General features: G+C 37.4%; 1 protein-coding gene and 1 pseudogene across 3 annotated transcripts in view; both read left to right on the top strand.

The window, feature by feature from the left end:
- Nucleotides 1-3,353, top strand: part of LOC118006460 (G-protein coupled receptor-associated protein LMBRD2) — a 40,680-nt gene extending 37,327 nt beyond the window's left edge. For 2 of the 3 annotated variants that reach the window (XM_034999122.1, XM_034999121.1), the window contains exons 17-18: nt 1,530-1,659; nt 2,577-3,353. In XM_034999122.1, coding sequence (XP_034855013.1) covers nt 1,530-1,659; nt 2,577-2,661 — 215 coding nt within the window. In that variant the 3' untranslated portion in view covers nt 2,662-3,353. The remainder of the gene's footprint in view (nt 1-1,529; nt 1,660-2,576) is intronic. The other variant, XM_034999123.1, reaches the window with a different exon arrangement.
- A 2,599-nt stretch (nt 3,354-5,952) lies between these two features.
- LOC118006508 lies at nt 5,953-23,785 on the top strand (annotated as a pseudogene).
- The last annotated feature ends 461 nt before the right edge of the window (nt 23,786-24,246 follow it).

Raw genomic sequence — 24,246 nt, 5'->3', positions numbered from 1 at the left:
CTGGGTGGCTCAGTTGGTTAAGCGACTGCCTTCGGCCCAGGTCATGATCCTGGAGTCCCGGGATCGAGTCCCACGTCGGGCTCCCTGCTCAGCAGGGAGTCTGCCTCTCTCTCTGACCCTCCCCCCTCTCATGCTCTCTGTCTCATTCTCTCTCTCAAATAAATAAATAAAATCTTTAAAAAAAAAAAAAAAAAAGAAATGAGGGCCTAAAATAAGCAGTGATCCTGGGGATGAGGAGGAAAGGGTGTGTTTGAATGATATTTAGGGTAGAAGATATGGGAGAGAGCTGAAGGTGTAGTTAAAGCTAGGAAAGAGGGGCGCCTGGGTGGCTCAGCCGGTTAAGCGTCCGTCTTCGGGCTCAGGTCATGATCCCAGGGTCGGGCTCTCTGTTCAGCGGGGAGCCTGCTTCTCCCTCTCCCTCTCTGCCTCTCTCTCTCTCAAATAAATAAAATCTTCAAAAAAAAAAAAAAGAGCTAGGAAAAAGAGAGGGGATTCTACAAAGATTTGGAAGCTTGCTTACCGCGGAATAGGAGTTGACATGGTAGAAAGATGTGGGAGTGTGGGAGAATGTTCAAGAGAAGAGGAAATACAACGCCTTAGGATAATGACTTGAGGAGAACCTGGAATGTAGGAGGCAACCAATATTTGCTGAATGAATGAGAGAAAAGATGAAGGGCAGAGTCCAAGATGACAAAAGCGTAAGATACGATCGAATTAGCTTACCTTAAGTTTTCAAAAAGAGCTATATCATAAAGTTCTTTTGAAGCTATTGGACTGCTCAGAAGAACATTGTGAAAATTTAGGTTGTTTATGAAGAAAACCCACCCCATCCACATAGAGAGAAGGGAGAGTTAGTGCAGTAGATCTGTACTGACCAGGATGGTCTGCATTACCCACATGTGGCCACTGAGCATTGGCAATGTGGCTGGTGCCCCATGTTTAAATGATAATATATCGGATATATTGAACTAGATTAAGTCTGTTAAAATTAATTTCACCTGTTCCTTTTTACTTTTTTCATGTCGCTACTAGAAAATTTAAAAGTAAATACCAGGCTTGCATTTTGTTTCTTTTGGACTTAGCTACCCTAAACTCTTGTCTCCTGGGAAAAAGACTCAGGCCTCCTTGAAGACCTGGAGTTGAGTACGCCTTAAAGAAAATTCTAGCCAAGAACTGAGATACAGCAGCCCCTGGATTCACTGTGAAACCAGTTGAAACTTGATAATGAACAATTTCATAGTTCATATGTTAAATGTTAATTCTGATTCATATTAATTGAATCTTTGCATTGTACCTGCTTCTGAGCTTAGGCTAGCTGCAAGGGAGAAACTTTTCCTTGTTATTTTCTATCATACCATTTCTCATTTTAATCTGATTTTTAAGAAATCAAGTAGTTATCTTTTCTTACTATTGTCTTCACAATCAAAATTCAGATCCTTTATAATCTTGACTTTTTTTCGTGAGTCTAGAGACGGTAACCCATAAAGACAACAGAAAAGTAGACATATTTTTTTTTCCTTCCTTTACAGCAGCATCTAAATACACCAGGGCCAATAACAGGACTGAAAGGGACCGAATAGAACTCCTCCAAGATGTAGAACCTTTGGATTTTAATGCAGAAACATTCACTGATGATCCTCTTGAATCTAAATCAGAAAGGTAAGCTCTGGCTGGGTCATTTTGGCTTCAACATTCTGAAATTTTGATAACATAACAACTTGATGAGATAAACATAAGGAAAATGTTCATCTTTACTGCTAATAATAACCATATTAATCAACCTTTGGTAACTTTTTATACCTGCTAATGCTTTTATATTTTAAAAATTATAGCATCCAGTGGTGCTGGATAGCTGAAATTGCTATCTCCATAAACTACTAGTGGTATTCTAAATAAGAAAGAAAAATTGAAATTGATAGTAAGGATCTTAACAATGTTTATATGCCTATTTCTAATGATCCCATTTATGAAATTAATCATATTTAGCAACGGCTACATAGCCGTGACTGGGTGTCAGACACTATTCTAAGCACATTACCGACAGTACTGTATTTTATGGTTGTCAGTCCAATTGGATTTGAATCCAGAGAGGTTTAGTAACTTACCCAGAGTAACACAGCTTGCAAATGGCAAAGTCAGGCATTCAAAACCCAGGACTCTGGCAGTCGAGTCGTGCTTTTAGCCACTGTGCTCTGGGAAAATAATTAAACAGAAGCAAAATATCATCTGCATGACGTTATTTGCTACAGTATTGCCTGTAAACAGCAGAAACCCTGGGATATTCTATTTCTGTTGAATAATCAAGAGTGGTTATTAAATCTTCAGTTCCATGATGTGTTCACATCTCCCTATCCCTTTCTTTTTATATCTCTCACCCTGTTATATGTGTATTCTAGGCTCTAAAAAAGCTGTTGATTAATTTATAATTAAGTAAACCCCCTTGGGATATCATCTTTGTAAGTTTCTGCTTTCAGCTACTGAATAGATTTTACAAATGATGCTTACAAATTATGTAGCCGCTTCCTTTTAATGTGTCCTTGTTTTTCTCTCCTCCTTTGTTATTTTTGATGCCTCAGATCATTTCTTTATCCACCTTTCAGGTATCAGCCTGGTGGACGATACCTCTCGATGTCTCAAACCGGAATATTTGATGATGTATAAAGTCTGAAAGAATTTATGGAACAACTAACCAAGATCAACACATCAGTCCAGTCTTTATGAACATATGTGTGCCCCAGAATTTACACTGTACTCGTAGTGAAAAGTGTCAGGACAAAAAAAGGCACTGAAAGTTACTCACATCTTAGTAATAATAGTTTATTGCCCATTGAATAGAGTGTCGTCTTTTTTATTACACACCATTCCTGAAGTGTCTGCCTTAAAAGTACCAGTGTAGTGGAAGGATTCAGTTCATGAGAAAGATCCGTATATGTTGAGAACAGGTAGTTCGGTTTGTTTCAGATTCATTTTTTTCGGGAAAGTTGTTTTAAAGATCCAAGAAAGCCATACGTCATAACTAAATAACATCATACGGTTTTATTATTGTGATTTACGTTTTTGCTGTTTTTAAAGAATATGTTAATCCTGTATTTCTCAACGAGATGGAGACCTCAAATAATAATGGTATTTACAGAACCCACGTTTTAAAACAAGGCTTACTTACCAGACATAACTGAATGTAGAAAGCTCTTTTTCAACTCTGTATGCAAATTAGTGAAGTTTTTGCATGTATAATTAAGATTATACTTCAACTGATAGTGTTAGTATCTTTGGCATGTGTACTATAACTGGGTGATGTATTATTCTTTCAGTCTTTGCTAGTAACTGGAAATTACATTATGCTTTTGGTATTACTTTGTAAAAGATTTTCATTTCAGGGAGAAATGTTCACCTTTATCATTCAGCATATTGATTTAAGTATTGATCGTTCCACTCAAAGAGAATCTGAAGCATTAATGGGAAATAGTGGGTGGTTGTTGTTTTGTTTTGTTTTTAATAACCAAAGAGTCCCACAAAATTCTCTAATTTTTAAAGGTGCGTATTGATGCTTTCTGGAAAATAACATTTGGTTATTTAAAGGTAAAATATGAATCCACTTACTATTATTATTAACACTTAAATTGTGGTTTATGTGTAATAATTTTGTTAAACATGCTTATTATTTTAAAAAAGCATTTTTAAACTTTTGTGTTTAAGCCAAAGTTGGGTATATTTGCAATCATCCATGTTTTATTGCACAGTGAATATTGCACAGTAGAACACAACATGCTTGCAGAGAGTTTTTCATGTCCCTGAAATGTTTACAACTCAGAGAATCCCTGCTGTGGATTCATCCAGTGGCGACTCTTTGTGAGCTTGCCACAACAGTCTCAGTTTAACACCTGCTATTCCGTGTAATTTTTAATAGTGTTCGCTTTCACTCTGAAGTATCCCAGGTTGAAAATGAATTATATGATCACCCTAACGATAAGATTGTATGTTTCTTGAAGGTAATCTTCCCTTGACTCATAATTTTAAATTTTTTATTTTGCTTTTTACTTAGTATTATCATGTAAATTTTAAGAGACAGATCCATGCAGATACTGAAAGGAATAGTGTATCATCCTAATTATCTGATTTTGTTCAGTTTTATGATATTTGAGGTTAGGTCCCTTTTAAAATAATTATAAACGGATAGAATTTATTCTCAGTCAAAGGTTATACAGGCTGCCCATTTGAGAATACACACACAGCCTTTCACTCTAAAGTGTGGTTAGAGAGCTATAGGCCAGAAGCAGAGATCATTTGGTACTGTTTGTAATTTCATGATTGACCATTGAATATCTCGGGCAAATTGTGTAACCTTTCAGTGCCTCAATTTCTTCATTCGTGAAATGGAGATGATACTTGCTATTTACCTACTGATCTACCTCACACAACTATTGTGAGGGTATATTGAGTTGATGTTGATATGCTGGAGTTTAAAAAACAAAACAAAATAAATTGTTTCCTGTGCTACTTTCCCTAGTGATACTTGAAGGTGTTAAACGGAGAAACGATCAGCCCAGTTTCTTACAATTACAGAGAAGCTTTTAAGTCCCCAAAGCAAAAACTGTTTTTGGACTAATTTATCTAAAGTGCTTTGAAAATAGTATTGTTGTGTATTTGGTCTTTGGGTTTACCTTGGAATATTTTCCTTAAGTATAATGTTGTTTCTCATCAGGTTTTGTCATGAAACCCAGATGCTGTAGAAGAAATAGAAGCAGAAAAAGAGATTATCCAGTCACTTTTGTAACTTCTAATGCCCTAAAATAAATTGATAGGAATATGTAGGGGAATGTACTACTTTCCTTTATAATAATTGAAGTGTATGTAATAACCTAGCTTCCTTTGTGACTTCTGAGTTATTTCCAAAATAACTTTTGGTTGTTTAAGTCTAGAGTGTTCAACTTTTTAAGCAGAATTTATCTTACAGGATTTTATATATGATCATATAGGAAGGTTACCTGGCTGGAAAATTTGAGTTCATAAGGTAATGATTTAACCCCTGAAGAATAAAGAGTTTATTGGTGGGGGGAACTAAGTTAATATTTGTTAAGCCACCTTGTGTAAAAAAAGGTGGAGTAAGAACAGAAGTTTTCTGTTTGGGGAAGCTTATTAAAATGTAATGACCTCTACTGCAAAACATTACTACTAAATTCATACACTATAAATGCAAAGTAATTTCCTGAAGAATTACTTCTGATAATTAGCTTGTGATGTCTTTCTTATGTAATAATAGATACCTGGTTAAATTTTCTAAATTATTTTTCTAAATAATCATTAGGATAAGGATATCCAGTAAGCCAGTAATTCAAAACAACCACTGCAGAAAGTAATCACCTGTAAGTTGCCAATTAACTTTTGTTACTACATCAGTAACTTGTTCTTATCAGTGGAGCTTTTTTATAAAAATCATTATTAAAATAAGAAGTAAGGTATAAGCCTAATTATTAAAATTTGCTCTCTTACCAAATGAATCAAGGGCTTTCGAGTACTTTCAACACACAAGAGGTCCTCATTTCACAAGAGTGGTAAGAGCTAAATCAAAACATTCAAAGGTTTTCCATTTATAAAAAATAGATCAGAAAATTGGACAATCCACGCCATCAAAAATAAATACTGCGAATTGATTTGTTTTTGGACTCTACTGTTTATTAGAATATCCGTTCTTAAATTTACACTGGTTGTGTACCCCAATGAAATTAAAAGTGGATAGGAAGTCAATTTGTGGGATTTTTTTTAAGTACACTTCAGTGTATGGATGAAAGAATTTCATTTATGTACAGTAACAAACCTCATTTTTTTATCTTGTAATAGAGTCAGGGAACATTCTTGATGGTGTGTTGATTACCATCTTAAAGGAAAGTAAACTCTCCATATAATTCTCACTGTTCAGTAATGTGAGTTTTGTACTTGTGATTTGAGTGGACCATGCCTGAAAATCACAAGGATAAGTATGTTTGCACTAGAGGCAAAACATGTCCCTGAAAAATCTTAACATACTTGAATCTCCAAAATGTAATGGATCATATTGCATTAAATTCTAAATGTTAAGGAGTAAATGGATTTCGAGTTTTATCTTTCCTTTCTTTTCTTCCTTCCTCATTGCTTTTATATCCTCCTTCCTTTCTGAAGCCTGTCTTTACAGCATGACTTTTAACGTGCTGACAGATTTTTTTTGTTTTGCGTACACAGCTGTTTCTGATGATCAGTACACTCAAAAGGAACTAGTTCTGATTTCACATCCCACTACTTGAATAGCAGTATTGCACCTAAAGTAGTGAAACAGATTTTTCTAGACAACTAAGCAATATCTGAATGTAAATGTGATGTATGCTGGCTTGGTGTCTTGTCTTTAGGTCACTAAAGAGGGAACTTCATTAAAATGAATTACTCTCAGTGTCATGTTTTGGCATAAAAATGGATTTCCAAAAACAGTGATTGTTAAAAACAAACAGAAAAGCAGAAAGATTAAGAAACTTGAGATACCTTTTTATGAAAAGGAATTCATAAATACCCTACATTGTTGTCAAAGTTTTCATTAGGAGAGGTTAGAACAATACAAGAAAGAGGGTTACAGGAGGCCTTCTAAAATATGAATTCCCTCCATGTAGGGTTCTTTTTCCCAATGGACTTTTTCCTGCTCAGAGAGCTAGAAGACCAAGCCGTGTCATCCCCTATCCCAACTCCTGCAGACTAGGCCCTATGAATCATCTTGCCCAGCAGAGCAGGCCCTAGCCCTACCCCATCCTTAATCCCATCAATGGGGACATAACCTCACCTCTAATTCCTTTCACACTCAGCCTGGTCCTCCTAAAATTTCATTATCATTGTCAAAAGATTTGTCCATTGAGGTTGATTGAAGCCTTGCTATAATTTTTAATTTGTTAATGAAGCAAGAATATTGGCACGTTCCTCTTCTCATTGATATCCTAAAAGACATTTGTTTTTAACATACTCCCTGGAGAGAATTAACTTTTTTCTCCTGAAAATCTTTTCTTTAGTGGGTATCTTGATCTCAAATCATTTTATAAAAGGAGTTTTTTTTCTTCTTCTGTATTTAGTGCAAAAGAGTAGAAAGAGTGGTTTACTATGGCAGACATATGTAGGGTAAAGTAATAATTTATTGATCTGACTGCACAACACCATTTTGAGTCAATATTACTGATACAAATCATATCAACCTAGTCACTTAGAGCTGAATTTCTCAAAAGAATGCTGGCTAGCATCTTCCCTATTTAGTACACCAAGTTGTAGGGGAGAGACTTGTATTTATTTTATTAAAAGCAATCCAATGGATTTATTTTTGTCCATACTTTGAAAACAGCTTGAAGGATTTTTCTCATTTTAGAAGGTAGAAAACATGTGGACATGTCTTTTAAATTACTGTAATCTAATAAATATTTATAAATTATAGTATTGAAAAAAGAGCTCTAATATTGATGTTATTTTCTGGTATTTAATTTCTGTAAAATGTTTTTGTAACTAATTGTAGTGCTTTTAAGCAGTTTAAAAATCGTTCTCACATAAGTTCTGCCCACATCGTGTTTCCTTAGGGCAATATTCCAAAGTTCAGTAGTCCAGTGTGAATTTGAAATATTCCTTCCCCCCTTCAGTGTCTTTTTATATATACCACTACCCAAGCAAAGTATACCAAAAGCCTAATTTCTCTGTTGCATTAGTAAAGTACTTGTTATTTATCTAATTCAGTGGATTAGGTGAAATAGAAGATAAGTCTTTTCAAATGTGCATCTGATCATAATTTTTCTAAATGTTCATTATGTTCATCTTTGCTGCATGATGCCAAATTTATCTTTAATCAGCCATTACTACCTGATATGTAATGACAAATGTTTTCGTATCTGACCAATGGGTTGTAGATTTAACTATTTTTCTCTGCAGATTCTCACTACATTTTCAAATATGTATTTGGAAAAAGCTGCAAAGTGCTACCTATAAGTAAGTTAGCATCTTTGGCCTTATCTATGCATAATGTTCTCTCGGTTTGGTTTTGACAAACTCGTGGATTTGCAATTGCTTTGTAGTATTTTAACTTATTGTGATGTAATGAATTTTTTGAAATGTTTATTTGACTAGCTATTAAAATAGAGGAAATTATGTGGCTTTGCATGAAATAAAGTACATTTCTACAAGTTCCTAAGAATTTTGCTGATTATGTGTTTCATTTCATACCATCTTTGAGATTAAACTCCTAAGGAGCCTGAAGCTTTCTTTGTTCCTTACAAATATATTACCACTAATATTATATTACATTAGTAACATTACATTACAAACAAAATATTTTAAGATAATTAAATACGTGTACTTTAGGTTCTACATTACTTTATCCAGTGTTTATAATTAAAACAAGTAATTGTTACAAAAATTAGAAATCGATGAAATTTAAAGCAGGAAAACAATAAAATCAGCAAAACCAAAAGCTGGGTGCTTAAAAATATCAATAAAATTGATTAAATCCTAACCAGGCTAAGAAAACAGAGTTGCTTTCCTTTATACCAAAAACAATTGAAGTTTGAAATTAAAAACACAATACCATTTATATTAGTCCTAGCTAATGCAATTTAAGGCAAGAAAAGGAAATAAAAGATATACAGATTTGGAAGGAAGAATTAAAACTGTCTTTGTTAGCAGATGACGTGATTGTCTCTGTAGAAAATCTAAAGGAATTGACCAAAAAACCTCTTGGAATACATGATTATACTAAGGTTGCAGGATACAAGATTAATATACAAAAGTCAATCACTTTCCCATATAACCAATGGACAAGTGAAATTTGAAATTAAAAACACAATACCATTTATATTAGCACCTCCAACAGTGAAATACTTAGGTATAAACTTAACTATATATATGATCTATCGATCTATCTATACATATATATGTATAAAACGTATTACAAAACTGATGAAAGAAATTAAAGAACCAAATAAATGGAGAGATTCTATGTTCACAGAAAGACTCAACACTGTCAAGATATCAGTTCTTCCCAACTTGATCTATAGGGTCAATGCAATCCCAATCAAAATTCCAATAAGTTATTTTGTGGATATTGACAAACATTCCAACGTTTATATGGCAAAGCCAAAGACCCAGAAGAGCTAACACAATATTGAGGGAGAATAACAAAGAGAATTGACACTTCAAATCTTACTATACAACTGCATAATCAAAACATTGTGAGATTGACAAGAGTAGACAGATCACTGAAACAGAATAGAAAGCCCAGAAATAGACCACACATAGTCAACTGATCTTTGACAAAGGAACAAAGGCAATTCAATGGAGAAAGGATAGTCTTTTCAACAAATGATGCTTGAACAACTGAACAGCCACATGCCAAAAGGGAAAAAAAAAAAAAAGGAATCTAGACACTGCTCACTACACCTTTCATAAAAATTAACTTAAAATGAATCATTAACCTGAAACTATAACACAAAACTATAAAACTTCTAGACGATAACAGAAAAATAGGTGACTTTGGGCTTGGCAATGAGTATATATCACACAAAAATGTGTTTATGTGGACAAGAAGACATATAAGAAGAATGTTCATAACAGCATTATTCATAATAGCCTCAACCACAAACAGTTCAATAAACAATAGATTTATTTATCCAACATGATGGATATATACATGAAAAACTAAATGAAGATGAATTAATTGCAGCTATGCAACAACATAGATGAAGCAGTCAATAAAAATAGTCTTTGAGGAAGCCCAGACAGTGGCTTTACTAGACAGACTTTTGTTGCTGTTGTTTTTTATTTTATTTTATTATTATTTTAAATTATTAACATATATTACTTGTTTCAGGGGTACAGGTCTGTGATTCATTAGTCTTACACAACACACAGTGCTCACCACAACACATACCCTCAACAATGTCCATCACCCAGTCTCCCCAGCCCTCAGCCCCCCTCCCCTCCAGCAACCCTCAGTTTGTTTCCTGAGATTAAGAGTCTTATGGTTTGAGGAGGGGGAAAGATGGCGGAGGAGTAGGGGACCCTATTTCAACTGGTCCCCCGAATTGAGCTGGATATCTACCAGACCACCCTGAGCACCCACGAAACCAGCCTGAGATGTAAGAAGATCTGGATCTCTACAAACAGAATATCGCAGGCAGTTGGTTTTGAGGTACGAAGCGGAGAGCCGTGATCCTGCGGGCAGATATCGGAGGATAAATGGCAGCGGGAGGGAGCCTGGCCGTGGGGATCCTACACCGCCAGTGAGTGACAGCCTCGCGCGCTGTGGATGGGCACAGACTCGCAGACCGATAGCGTTGGGAAAGGACTTTAGGGCAGCCCCCGTGGTGGAGGACCAGACCGGCGGGGTCGCGCACACGCGAACCGCAGCCCCCCCGACAGAAACCCGGAGCAAGGGTCCCACGCACGCGAACTGCAGCCTCCGAGACGGAAACCCGGTGCGCAGTGTCCCGCCGGTGAACTGCAACCCCCGGGGGTGGAAACCCCAAGTGGCGGAGTCGCGCGCGTGAACTGGGAGCAGCTGGCGGTTTTAGAAGCACAAGGGGCAGAGATGTGCCCGGACCTGGAGGCAGGACTGGGGGCGCTACGAAGGGGCCACAACCCAGGACACTGCAGTTTATAGCAGCACGGACAGAAATGGAGACGGTGTGGCCTGGAGAGCTCACTGAAGAATAGCCTGCGGTCTCTCTGCTCCAAGGCAGAGGGTTGGAAACGGTCTCTTCTGCTCTGACTCGTGGAAGAGACGCGGAAAGCCACCAGGGAAAGGTGCCAGAGAACAAAAACCCCAAAGACTGATTCCCACTGAGCCCATCCCCCGCCACAGGGGCGCAGGGCAACTCCGCCCAAACAGGGTTGCCTGAGTAACAGCGAGGCAGGCCCCTCCCCCAGAAGACAGGCTGGGAAAACAAGAGGCCGGCAACCCTAAGGTCCCGAGAAAACAGGTGCATCTTGCTTGGGTTCTGGTCAATAATTTCGACTCTATACATTCCCTCAAGCAGCCATCAACAGAATGACTAGGAGGAGGAGCCCCCAAACAGAAAAGACTCAGAGATTATGACTTATGCTGCAGATTTACAAATGGATGCAGACATAACCAAGATGTCGGAGATGGAATTCAGGCTAGCAATTGCGAAGACAATGGCTAGAATGGAGAACTCAATTAATGGCAACATAGAGTCTCTAAGGGCAGAAATAAAAGGGGAATTGGCAGAACTTAAAAATGCTATCAATGAGATCCAATCCAATCTAGATAATCTAACAGCTAGGGTAACTGAGACAGAAGAGAGAATAAGCGATCTGGAAGACAGTATAATAGATAAAAAAGGAAAAGAGGAGGCCAGGGAAAAACAACTTAGAATCCATGAAAATAGAATCAGAGAAATAAGTGACACCATGAGGCGTTCCAATGTCAGAATAATTGGAATCCCAGAGGGAGTGGAGAGAGAGAGAGGGCTAGAAGATGTATTTGAGCAAATCGTAGCTGAGAACTTCCCTCTCTGGGGAATGAAACAAACATTCGAGTCCTAGAGGCAGAGAGGACCCCTCCTAAGATCAAGGAAAACAGGCCAACACCCCGGCATGTAATAGTAAAACTTGCAAATCTTAGAACCAAGGAAACCATCTTAAGGGCAGTTAGGGGGAAGAGATTCCTTACGTACAGAGGGAGGAACATCAGAATAACGTCAGACCTATCCACAGAGACCTGGCAAGCCAGAAAGGCCTGGCAAGACATATTCAGGGTACTAAATGGGAAGAACATGCAGCCAAGAATACTTTATCCGGCAAGGCTTTCATTTAGAATGGATGGAGAGATGCAGAGCTTCCACGACCGGCAGAAGTTGAAAGAATATGTGACCACTAAGCCAGCCCTGCAAGAAATATTAAGGGGGTTCTATAAAAGAAGACCCCAAGAGTGATCTACAAGAGAAATTTACAGGGGCAATCTATAAAAACAACGTCTTCACAGGCAACATGATGACAATTAATTCATATCTTTCAATAATCATTCTCAATGTGAACGGCCTAAACGCTCCCATAAAATGGCACAGGGTTGCAGATTGGATAAAAAGACAGGACCCATCCATATGCTGTCTACAAGAGACTCATTTTGAACCTAAAGATACATCCAGACTGAAAGTAAAGGGATGGAGATCCATCTTTCATGCCAGCAGACCTCAAAAGAAAGCTGGGGTAGCAATTCTTATATCAGACAAATTAGATTTTAAACTAAAGTCTGTAATTAGGGACCCAGAAGGACACTATATCATTCTTAAAGGGTCTATCCAACAAGAAGATCTAACGATTGTAAATATCTATGCCCCCAACATGGGAGCAGCCATCTACATAAGCCAACTGTTAGCCAAAATAAAGAGTCATATTGATAACAATATGTTAATTGTAGGAGACCTCAATACTCCACTCTCAGCAATGGACAGATCATCTAAGCAGAAAATCAACAAGGAAACAAGAGCTTTGAATGATACATTGGACCAGATGGACCTCATAGATATTTACAGAACATTCCACCCTAAAACAACAGAATACTCATTCTTCTCGAGTGCACATGGAACTTTCTCCAGAATAGACCATATACTGGGTCACAAATCAGGTCTCAACCGATACCAAAAGATTGAGATTATTCCCTGCATATTCTCAGACCACAGTGCTCTAAAACTGGAACTCAATCACAAGAAAACATTTGGCAGAAATTCAAACACTTGGAAGCTAAAGACCACTCTGCTCAAGAATGTTTGGGTCAACCAGGGAATCAAAGAAGAACTTAAACAATTCATGGAAATCAATGAGAATGAAAACACATCAGTCCAAAACCTATGGGATACTGCAAAGGCAGTCCTAAGGGGGAAATACATAGCCATCCAAGCCTCACTCAAAAAAATAGAAAAATCCCGAATTCACCAACTAACTCTACACCTTAAAGAACTAGAGAAAAAGCAACAAACGATGCCTAAGTCACGCATTAGAAGAGAAATAATTAAAATTAGAGCAGAAATCAATGAATTAGAAACCAGAAACACAGTAGATCAGATCAACGAAACTAGAAGTTGGTTCTTTGAAAGAATTAATAAGATTGATAACCACTGGCCACACTTATCCAAAAGAAAAGAGAAAGGAGCCCAAATTAATAAAATTATGAATGAAAGGTGAGAGATCATGACTAACACCAAGGAAATAGAACCAATTATTAGAAATTATTATCAACAACTATATGCCAATAAATTGAGCAATCTGGATGAAATGGAGGCCTTCCTGGAAACCTACAAGCTGCCAAGACTGAAACAGGAAGAAATTGACAACCTGAATAGGCCAATAACCAGTAACGAGATTGAAGCAGTGATCAAAAACCTCCCAAAAAACAAGAGTCCAGGGTCTGATGAATTCCCTGGGGAATTCTACCAAACATTCAAGGAAGAAATAATACCTTTTCTACTGAAGCTGTTTCAAAAAATAGAAACAGAAGGAAAACTTCCAAACTCGTTCTATGAGGCCAGCATCACCTTAATCCCCAAACCAGGCAAAGACCCCATCAAAAAGGAGAATTTCAGACCGATATCCCTGATGAATATGGATTCCAAAATCCTCAACAAAATCCTAGGTAATAGGATCCAACAATACATTAAAAGGATCATCCACCACGACCAAGTGGGATTTATGCCCGGGATGCAAGGGTGGTTCAACATTCGCAAATCAATTGATGTAATAGAACACATTAATAAGAGGAGGGAGAAGAACCATATGGTCCTCTCAATTGATGCAGAAAAAGCATTTGACAAAGTACAACATCCTTTCCTGATTAAAACTCTCCAGAGTATAGGGATAGAGGGAACATTCCTCAAGTTCATAAAATCCATCTATGAAAAACCCACGGCGAATATCATCCTCAATGGGGAAAAGCTGAGAACCTTTCCCTTAAGATCAGGAACACATCAAGGGTGCCCACTCTCACCACTGTTGTTCAACATAGTACTAGAAGTCCTAGCAACAGCAATCAGACAACAAAAAGAAATAAAAGGTATTCATTGGCAAAGAAGAAGTCAAACTCTCTCTTTTCACAGATGACATGATACTTTATGTGGAAAACCCAAAAGACTCCACCCCCAAATTACTAGAACCCATACAGCAATTCAGTAATGTGGCAGGATACAAAATCAATGCACAGAAATCAGTTGCTTTCTTATACACTAACAATGCAACTGTAGAAAGAGAAATTAGAGAAATGATTCCATTTACAATAGCACCAAAAACCATAAGATACCTTGGAATAAACCTAACCAAAGAGGTAAAGGATCTATACTCTAGGAACTACAAAACACTGATGAAAGAAATTGAAGAAGACACAAAAAGATGGAAAAATATTCCATGCTCATGGATCAGAAGAATAAACATTGTGAAAATGTCTATGCTACCCAGAGCAATCTATACCTTCAATGCCAACCCGATCAAAATTCTAATGACATTTTTCAAAGTGCTGGAACAAACAATCCTACAATTTGTATGGAATCAGAAAAGACCCCGAATCACCAAGGAAATGTTGAAAAAGAAAAACAAAGCTGGGGGCATCACGTTGCCCAATTTCAAGCTATATTACAAAGCTGTGATCACCAAGACAGCATGGTACTGGCACAAAAACAGACATATAGACCAAAGGAACAGAATAGAGAACCCAGATATGGACCCTCAACCCTATGGTCAAATAATATTCGACAAAGCAGGAAAAAATATGCAATGGAAAAAAGACAGTCTCTTCAATAAATGATGCTGGGGAAATTGGACAGCCACATGCAGAAGAATGAAACTCAACCATTCTCTAACACCATTCACAAAGATAAACTCAAAGTGGATGAAAGACCTCAATGTAAGGCAGGAATCCATCAAAATCCTAGAGGAGAACATAGGCAGTAACCTCTTTGACATCGCCCACAGCAACTTCTTTCAAGATACATCTCCAAAAGCTAGTGAAACAAAAGCAAAAATGAACTTTCGGGACTTCATCAAGATAAAAAGCTTCTGCATAGGAAAGGAAACAGTCAACAAAACAAAGAGGCAACCCACAGAATGGGAGAAGATATTTGCAAATGACACCTCAGATAAAGGGCTGGTATCCAAGATCTATAAAGAACTTCTCAAACTCAACACCCACAAAACAAATAATCAAGTCAAAAAGTGGGCAGAAGATATGAAAAGACACTTCTCTGAAGAAGACATACAAATGGCTAACAGACACCTGAAAAAATGTTCATCATCATTAGCCATCAGGGAAATTCAAATCAAAACCACATTGAGATACCACCTTACACCAGTTAGAATGGCAAAAATGGACAGGGAAAGAAACAACAAATATTGGAGAGGTTGTGGAGAAAGGGGAACTCTCTTACACTGTTGGTGGGAATGCAAGTTGGTACAGCCACTTTGGAAAACAGTGTGGAGGTTCCTCAAAAATTTAAAAATAGAGCTACCCTATGACCCAGCAATTGCACTCCTGGGTATTTACCGCAAAGACACAGATGTAGTGAAAAGAAGGGCCATATGCACCCCAATGTTCATAGCAGCAATGTCCGCAATAGCCAAACTGTGGAAAGAGCTGAGATGCCCTTCAACAGATGAATGGATGAAGAAGATGTGGTCCATATCTACAATGGAATATTACTCAGCCATCAGAAAGGATGAATACCCAACTTTTACATCAACATGGATGGGACTGGAGGAGATTATGCTAAGTGAAATAAGTCAAGCAGAGAAAGTCAATTATCATATGGTTTCACTTATTTGTGGGACATAAGGAATAGCATGGAGGACATTAGGAGAAGGAAGGGAAAAATGGGGGGGAATTGGAGGGAGACATGAACCATGAGAGACTATGGACTCTGAGAAACAAACAGGGTTTTAGAGGGGAGGGGGAAGGGGGCATTGGTTAGCCTGGTGATGGGTTTTAAGGAGCGCACGTACTGCATGGAGCACTGGGTGTTATATGAAAACAATGGATCGTGGATCACCACATCAAAAACCAATGATGTATTGTATGGTGACTAACATAACAATAAAATTAAAAAAAAAAAAAAACCACCTAATACAACTCAACACCAAAAAATAAATAAATAAATAAATAAATAAATATCAAGACTAAAAAAATAATAATCCTCAATAATTGTCAAATTAATAGAATAATAAATAACATTTATTGAGTGTTTAAAAAAAAAAAGGAGTCTTATGTTTTGCCTCCCTCTCTGGTTTCATCTTGTTTCATTTTTTCCTCTCTTCCCCTGTGATCCTCTGCATTGTTTCTTAAATTCCACATATCAGTGAGGTCATATGATAATTGTCTTTCTCTGATTGACTTATTTCGCTTAGCATAATACCCTCTAGTTCCATCCATGTCATTGCAAATGGCAAGATTTCATTTTTTGATGGCTGCGTAATATTCCTCTGTGTGTGTGTGTGTGTGTGTACCACATCTTCTTTATCCATTCATCTGTCAATGGACATCTTGGCTCTTTGCATAGTTTGGCTATTGTGGACATTGCTGCTATAAACATTGGGGTACAGGTGCCTCCTCAGATCACTACGTTTGTATCTTTGGGGTAAATACCCAGTAGTGCAATCGCTGGGTCATAGGGTAGCTCTATTTTCAACTTTCTGAGGAACCTCCATATTGTTTTCCAGAGTGGCTACACCAGCTTGCATTCCCACCAACAGTGTAGGAGGGTTCCCCTTTCTCTGCATCCTCACCAATATCTGTCCTTTCCTGATTTGTTAATTTTAGCCATTCTGACGTGTGAGGTGGTATCTCTTTGAGGTTTTGATTTGGATTTCCCTGATGCTGAGCGATGTTGAGCACTTTTTCATGTGTCTGTTGGCCATTTGGATGTCTTCTTTGGAAAAATGTCTGTTCATGTCTTCTGCCCATTTCTTGATTGGATTCTTTGTTCTTTGGGTGTTGAGTTTGATAAGTTCTTTATAGATTTTGTATACTAGCCCTTGATCTGATATGTCATTTGCAAATATCTTCTCCCATTCTGTAGGTTGTCTTTTGGTTTTGTCGACTGTTTCCTGTGCTGTGCAAAAGCTTTTTATCTTGATTAAGTCCCAGTAGTTCATTTTTGCCCTTGCTTCCCTTGCCTTTGGAGATGTGTCTAGCAAGAAGTTGCTGCAGCCGAGGTTGAAGAGGTTGCTGCCTGTGTTCTCCTCAAGGATTTTGATGGATTCCTATCTCACATTTAGGTCTTTCATCCATTTTGAGTCTATTTTTGTGTATGGTGTAAGGAAATGGTCCAGTTTCCTTCTTCTGCATGTGGCTGCCCAATTTTCTCAACACCATTTGTTGAAGAGACTGTCTTTTTTCCATTGGACATTCTTTCCTGCTTTGTCGAAAATTAGTTGACCATAAAGTTGAGGGTCCATTTCTGGGCTCTCTATTCTGTTCCATTGATCTATGTGTCTGTTTTTATGCCAGTACCATACTGTCTTGATGATGACAGCTTTGTAATAGAGCTTGAAATCCAAAATTGTGATGCCACCAGCTTTGGTTTTCTTTTTCAACATTCCTTTGGCTATTTGGGGTCTTTTCCAGTTCCACACAAATTTTAGGATTATTTGTTCCAGTTCTGTGAAAAAAAATTGATGGTATTTTGATAGGGATTGCATTGAATGTGTAGATTGCTCTATGTAGCATAAACATTTTAACAATATTTGTTCTTCCAGTCTATGAGCATGGAACGTTTTTCCATTTCTTTGTGTCTTCCTCAATTTCTTTCATGAGTATTCTATAGTTTTCTGATTACAGATCCTTTGCCTCTTTGGTTAGATTTATTCCTAGGTTACTTATGGTTTTGGGTGCAATTGTAAATGGGATTGACTCCTTAATTTCTCTTCCTTCCATCTCATTGTTGGTGTATAGAAATGCAACTGATTTCTGTGCATTGATTTTATATCCTGCCACTTTAAGCCAGTGATTAAAAATGTATTCAAAGAACTAATGGCAGTTGTGTCTAAAGAACTAAATGAAAGTATGAGAACAATGAGAGTGACTACTAATTGTCTTTTGAGGGTGAGGAAATGTTCTAAAATTGATTGTGGTGTTGGCTGCACAACTCTGCAGATATCCTAAAACCCACTAAATTGTATACTTTTAAAGAATAAATTTGGGTTAGGTGAATTATAACTCAATAGAGATGTTATTAAAGAGAACAGAAAATGGGGGCGCCTGGGTGGCTCAGTCATTGGGCGTCTGCCTTCGGCTCAGGTCATGATCCCAGAATTCTGAGATTGAGCTCCACATCGGGCTCCCTGCGCAGCGGGAAGCCTGCTTCTCCCTCTCCCACTCCCCCTGCTTGTGTTCCCTCTCTTGCTGTGTCTCTCTCTGTCAAATAAATAAAATCTTTAAAAAAACAAACAAACAAACAAAAAAACAAACAAAAAAAAGAAAATGAAAAAAATCTGAGTTATAAATAAGGGAAAGAACTAAAATTGGGTCTCTTAATATTTTTTTTTAATCTAGGTGTGTGATATATTTGATTAGTTTTTCTCTTCTGTCTCTTTGATTTTAAAAAGGAGAAAAAAATACCAAATTGTCAGTTGGTCTCCTCCTGAAGAATATAAACAGGAATTCAAGAAAAATTTTGATCTCCTTTTAAAGGAAGCTTTGCTTGGGAGGTAGTAGTTGTTTTGTTTTGTTTTTTTTTAAACAAAAATAAAGCAATTATTATAATAATCTCTGAACTGATCACTTCAGACAGTCTTAGAGACATTCCCAGCTTGTTCAGCTTCCAAGGCTGAATGAATAGATATTACCCTTAGAAATTGGGGTGAATCTCACCTTATGAAATTCTCCTACTTCTCTCCTTGCCTTCAATCTCTTCAGCTTAGGGACAGTGATGGACAGCTCACCATTTCATTGTTGGATAAAGTCACAGTCACTCAATTTCACTTCTTTCTCTTTTCATAAATTTTCTGTTGATGGGGTCACTTACAAAGATTGATTTTTGCAGAACTTGAAGACGGCCATTAAGATTCATTCATTGTAGAACTGGAACTTGGCTATTTAAGACTCACTTTTAGCCTTGCAGATGGTAAGTCATGAGACTGACTCTTGGAAATTCCACTCACCTGAATCTCAAAATGACAAGGAAGTACTCATCTGAAGTATGAAAGCATAGAGAGAAAAATCATGCTGTCTGTGTTAAGTAGGATGCCCTTGCTCCTCCCTTATTTCTGAGAAAAGATGTGACTCACTAGTCAAGGCGTTTCTTAAATAATGCCTCCTCCATAAAATCTGTTTTATTTACCTCATTTCTTCCTCTAAGCTTCTCTCTATGACTGACTTAACATTTACTTTTGTGCTTTCTCTTTTTCATTAAAAAAGATTTATTGGGGACTTAATATGTGCCAGGTAACGAAGGGGTTAGAGACAGAGCAGAGAATGAAAGCTATTGGAAAACCAAAAAAAAAAAAAAAAAAAAATCCCCAAGTCTTCCCTCTGTTCTCCCATCCTCCAACTAGATTTAACACTTTCAGAGTGTGACCTATAGGGCCTAGCACTGTGTTTCTGCAAGTCTTTTCTCTCTGGTATTAAGTTAATGTTTATATTTTCATGTGATAATTTCCAAAAATTTATACCAGATGTCTTGAATTTTTCAAAACTATTCCATATGTTACCTTAATTTTTTTTTTTTAAATAGGCTCCACACCCAACATGGGGCTTGAACTCATGACACTGAGATCAAGAGTCACATGCTCTACCAACTGAGCCAGCCAGGTGCCCCTTTAAACATTTTTTTAAATGCTTAATTTTAAAAATGTATCCCTACTGATGTATGTGGAATTGGTGGTAGCACACAGAGAGAATCACGGTACTAATTGCTAAGCTAGCTAGGTTGTTTGTACACTTTCATAATGCCTAGCTCTTTCTTTTGAAACACTTAACACACTGATAATTTTTTACCTGTAATGATTTGCTAGACATCTGCTTCCCCTGTCAAACTGTAAGCTCCATCAGGGGAAAGGTCATGTTTTCCTTGCATAGAACTAGATCCACAGAATCTATCATAGTGTATAGTACATAGTAGGCAGAAGGTAAACATTTATTACTGAAAGGTCAAGATTTATAAAAAGACTAGGTCAGATTGTAAGTTACATCTTATTTGACTAGCTTTTTACAGTTATTGAAACCTTTGATATTGCCCCAGATATAATTAGGAAAATTATCCTGATTTGATCATTGAATTCAAGAAGCCTCCTTGGCTTCCTCTCTGGCTTAAAGTAGTGGTCTGTCTGCCACCCCCACTCCCCGATCCAATCAGAACACCCTTGTTAAACTTACTAAACTGACTGCCGTTTGGTCCCATTTATTTTCTCCTCATAATCTTGTGTCCTTTTGGAAGAAGCCTGCCCTGCCCATTGCACTCTGCTGAAATGACAAAACATCTTCCTCTCTCTTGCCCCCAATAATGATCAGAAGTTATCCTCAGAGAAATAATTTTCTTCATTGAAACATAACTTTTAACAAATTTGTCCCAACATTAGTTCATTCTATCTTCTTCTTTCTCCTGAACAAATTAAAAAAAAAATAGTTGAACCAGGGGCACCTGGGTGGCTCAGTTGGTTAAGGGTCTGCCTCTTGGTTTCAGCTCAAGTCATGATCTCAGAGTTGTGAAATTGAGCCCCACATCAGGCTCAGTGCTTAGCGCAGAATCTGCTTGAGATTCTCTCTCTCCCCCTCTCCCAACCCCTTTGCCCCTCCCACCACTCACTTGCTCTCAAATAAATAAATAAATAAAATCTTTAAAAAAATAGTTGAACCATTTAAATACACATGAATAGTGGTATACCCTGTGTCCTTATGTTAGGATAAATGTGTATTTGCTTTCTCTCTCTCTCTTTCTCTCTCTCTCTCTCAGGATGGTATTTCTCAACCTTGGCTGCATATTAGAATCACCTGAGGAACTTTGAACAATACTTATGTTTGGGGCCCACTTTCAGGAAGTCTTATGTAAATTATTTATGGTGAAGTCCAGGCATAGCTATATTTGTAAAGCTCCCTAGGAATTATAGCACGTAGTCAGGGTAGAGACCTTGCCCCTGGAGCCATGTTTCTATCTCTCCCTTCGCCACTCACCAGAGGGCATAGGGCAGGGCTCTCACCTAAGGGTAATCTTTAAGTGGTGGGTCTTCACTTTAGCAAAAGGAAATCAAGCAACTGATGGCTGATCTTCAGTTTATAAGTCTGTATCCTAGTTGGAATCTCATTTTTCAGCCCAATTGTGGATCCTGAATTCAGTGCAGAATCACCATAGCAAATGTTTAAACATTATTAGAAGAAAAGTAAGTGAATCCCCAATAAAACAAAGTAAATGCTCAAGTAAAAGCTAACACAGGGAGCGCCTGGGTGGCTCAGTTGGTTAGGCGACTGCCTTCGGCTCAGGTCATGATCCTCGAGTCCCGGGATCAAGTCCCACATCGGGCTCCCTACTCAGCGGGGAGTTTGCTTCTCCCTCTGACCCTCCCCCCTCTCATGTGCTCTCTCTCTCTCTCTCTCATTCTCGCTCTTTCAAATAAATAAATAAATAAAATCTTAAAAAAAAAAAAGCTGACACAGGACATTAATCTTCAGCAAGGTTTTCAGAATTTGTACCACAGAAGAGGCCCTTAGAGGTAGATAAAAGTTCAAAGTCCTTATTCACTGGCCCTTAAGTGGGAAACCCAAGCAACAGTGATCTTTTTGAAAGTTTTGTTGCCAGTGGAGTGTGAAGGCATCCATTGGCCCAGTAGTTGAAAGCAAGAAACCAGCAGATATCACATGCACACAGTTTCTACAGTGGTTTCTCCAATGGAAAATGCTGTTTTTTCACTTATGTTCATGGGACCCTGACATCAAGATGCTTATAGCCCCGGGAAAATAAATCCTACACATGTACATTCAAGAACAAAGTTCACATATGAATGAAGGTCATACAGAGCATCATGGATGAGCTTCAGCATTTAGCCAGTGGAGAGAGATCATGGGCACCAGCTATAGCTGTTAACATCTCCCAGGGCAGGAAGAGCATCAAAAGATGGGTAGGATTTCCATGAGGGGAAGAAAGGAAGAGGGAGGAAAACAGGCATATTCTAAGCCTCAGAAAGAATTGTAGCAAAGAAAAAAAAAACAAGGAAATGACATGGTAGATTTAGAGATCATGAAAAGACCAGCATCTAGAGCAGAAAGTTCTCAGCAGAGAACAATAGAACAGGTTATTACCAAAAGTGCTTTCTAAATATTCACTTCTGGTGCCAAGATTCTTTCATGTGTTTCAAGATTAACACCGTCCATGAATATTGAATATCTCTCCCTCCTTTCTTTCTTTCTTTTCTTTCTTTCTTTTTCTTTCTTTTTTTCTCTTTCTTTTCCTTTCTTTCTTTCTTTCTTTCTTTCTTTCTTTCTTTCTTTCTTTCTTTCTTTCTTTCGTTCTTTCTTTCTTTCTTTCTTTCTCTTTCTTTCTTTCTTTCTTTCTTTCTTTCTTTCTTTTTTCTTTCTTTCTTTCTTTCTTTCTTCCTTTCTTTCTTTCTTCCTTCCTTTCTTCCTTTCTTCCTTCCTTCCTTCCTTCCTTCCTTCCTTCCTTTCTTTCTTTCTTTCTTTCTTTCTTTCTTTCTTTCTTTCATTCTTTCTTTCTTCTTTTTCTTTCTTTTTTGCAGGATTTCATTTAAAACATTTCAAAGGTCATGAAGCTCTAGATGCAACTCAGTGTGGTCATTTGTTAGGAAGGACAGATATGATGGGCTCCTTAATGAGAGTTTCAACCTAGTGGTGGTTGATGCTATAGATCACTGCACTTTCCTGGTTGTTGAAAAACTTGGAAGGCCATTTGTAACCATCCTTACCAACACATTTAGAATTATGATTTTGGGCTGCCTGAGCCTGTGTCTTAGGTTCCAGCATTCTACTCTCCCTGACAGATCACATGGATTTCTGGGGCCGAGTGACGAACTCTCTGGTGTTCTTCATTTAGACTTTGAGAGAATGGTATATTCATGCTGTTTGATGACTCTATCAGGGAACATTTCCCAGAAGGCCCTAGGCCAGAGCTATTTTATCTTTAACTGAAAGCAGAGCTATGGTTTGTTAATTCTGACTATGCCTTTATTTTGCCCGGCCCCTGCTTCCCAACACTTTTATATTGCAGGCTTAATGGTCAAACCTGTTGAACCAATACTCAGGTAAGTAAAACCTTTATGCCTCATTTGGATGTGAGGAATCACCCTCATGATGTGTCTTTAGTGCACAGATAGCAATTGCTCAGACAAAGGTTAAATCTAGGTAGTTTTTTTTTTTTAAGAAAAAAATATTACTCTTTTTTTAAGAAAAAAATATTATTTACTTATTTGAGAGAGAGAGAGAGAAAACAAGCAGGGGGAGGGGCAGCGAGAGAGAGAGAGAGGGAGGGAGCAGGAATCTCAAGCAGACTGTGCTGAGTGCAGAGCCTGATGCATAGGGTTTTCTATATAGACAATGGTGTCTCATACAACTAACAACATTTTCTTTTTCCTTTCCAATCATTATTTCTTTTACTTATTTTTTTGTTTGTTTTATTGTTCTAGCTAGAGTTTATACCATGATGTTGAATAAAAGTGGTGAGAGTAGACCTCTCCGCTTTGTTCCTGTCTTAGGTGGAAAGAGTTCAATATTTTACCATTAAGTATGATTATAGATCAAGAATTTTTTTCAACATATGCCTTTTATCACACTGAAGAAATTACTTTCTATTCCTAGCCACGTTGAGAGTTTTTATAATAAAAGGATATTGAATTTTGTTAAAGATTTATTATGCATCTATTGAGGAGATCATATATGATACTTCCTTTTTACTCTTTTATTGTGGTGAATTATAATGATTAATTTTTGACTGTTAAATTAACCTTGCATCCTCGGATAAAAGAATTGGTCATGACATACTGGTTTCTATATATTGCTGGATTCCATTTAAAAATATTTTAAAGGATAAGCTGGCCTCATAAAACTCCATTGGAATTGTACTCTCTTCTTGTATTTTATGAGGTTATGTTTCTAGAGGTTTCAATTCTGAATTCAATTTTTGTAAAAAAATTTTGAAACTTAAATTAAGCTACTTAAAGCTATTTAAAATTTCTCATTTTTCTAGTGCCAGTTTTGATAAATTGTGTTTATCCAAATAATGCTCACTTCACATATCTGACAACCAGATATTTCATTTT

This window comes from Mirounga leonina, unplaced genomic scaffold (genome assembly GCF_011800145.1).
Source record: "Mirounga leonina isolate KUSES-001 unplaced genomic scaffold, KU_Mleo_1.0 Mir_97, whole genome shotgun sequence".
NCBI classification, from domain to species: Eukaryota; Metazoa; Chordata; class Mammalia; order Carnivora; family Phocidae; genus Mirounga; species Mirounga leonina.
Note: the sequence above shows the minus strand (reverse complement) of the source record. Positions and strands in the feature narration are given on the sequence as shown.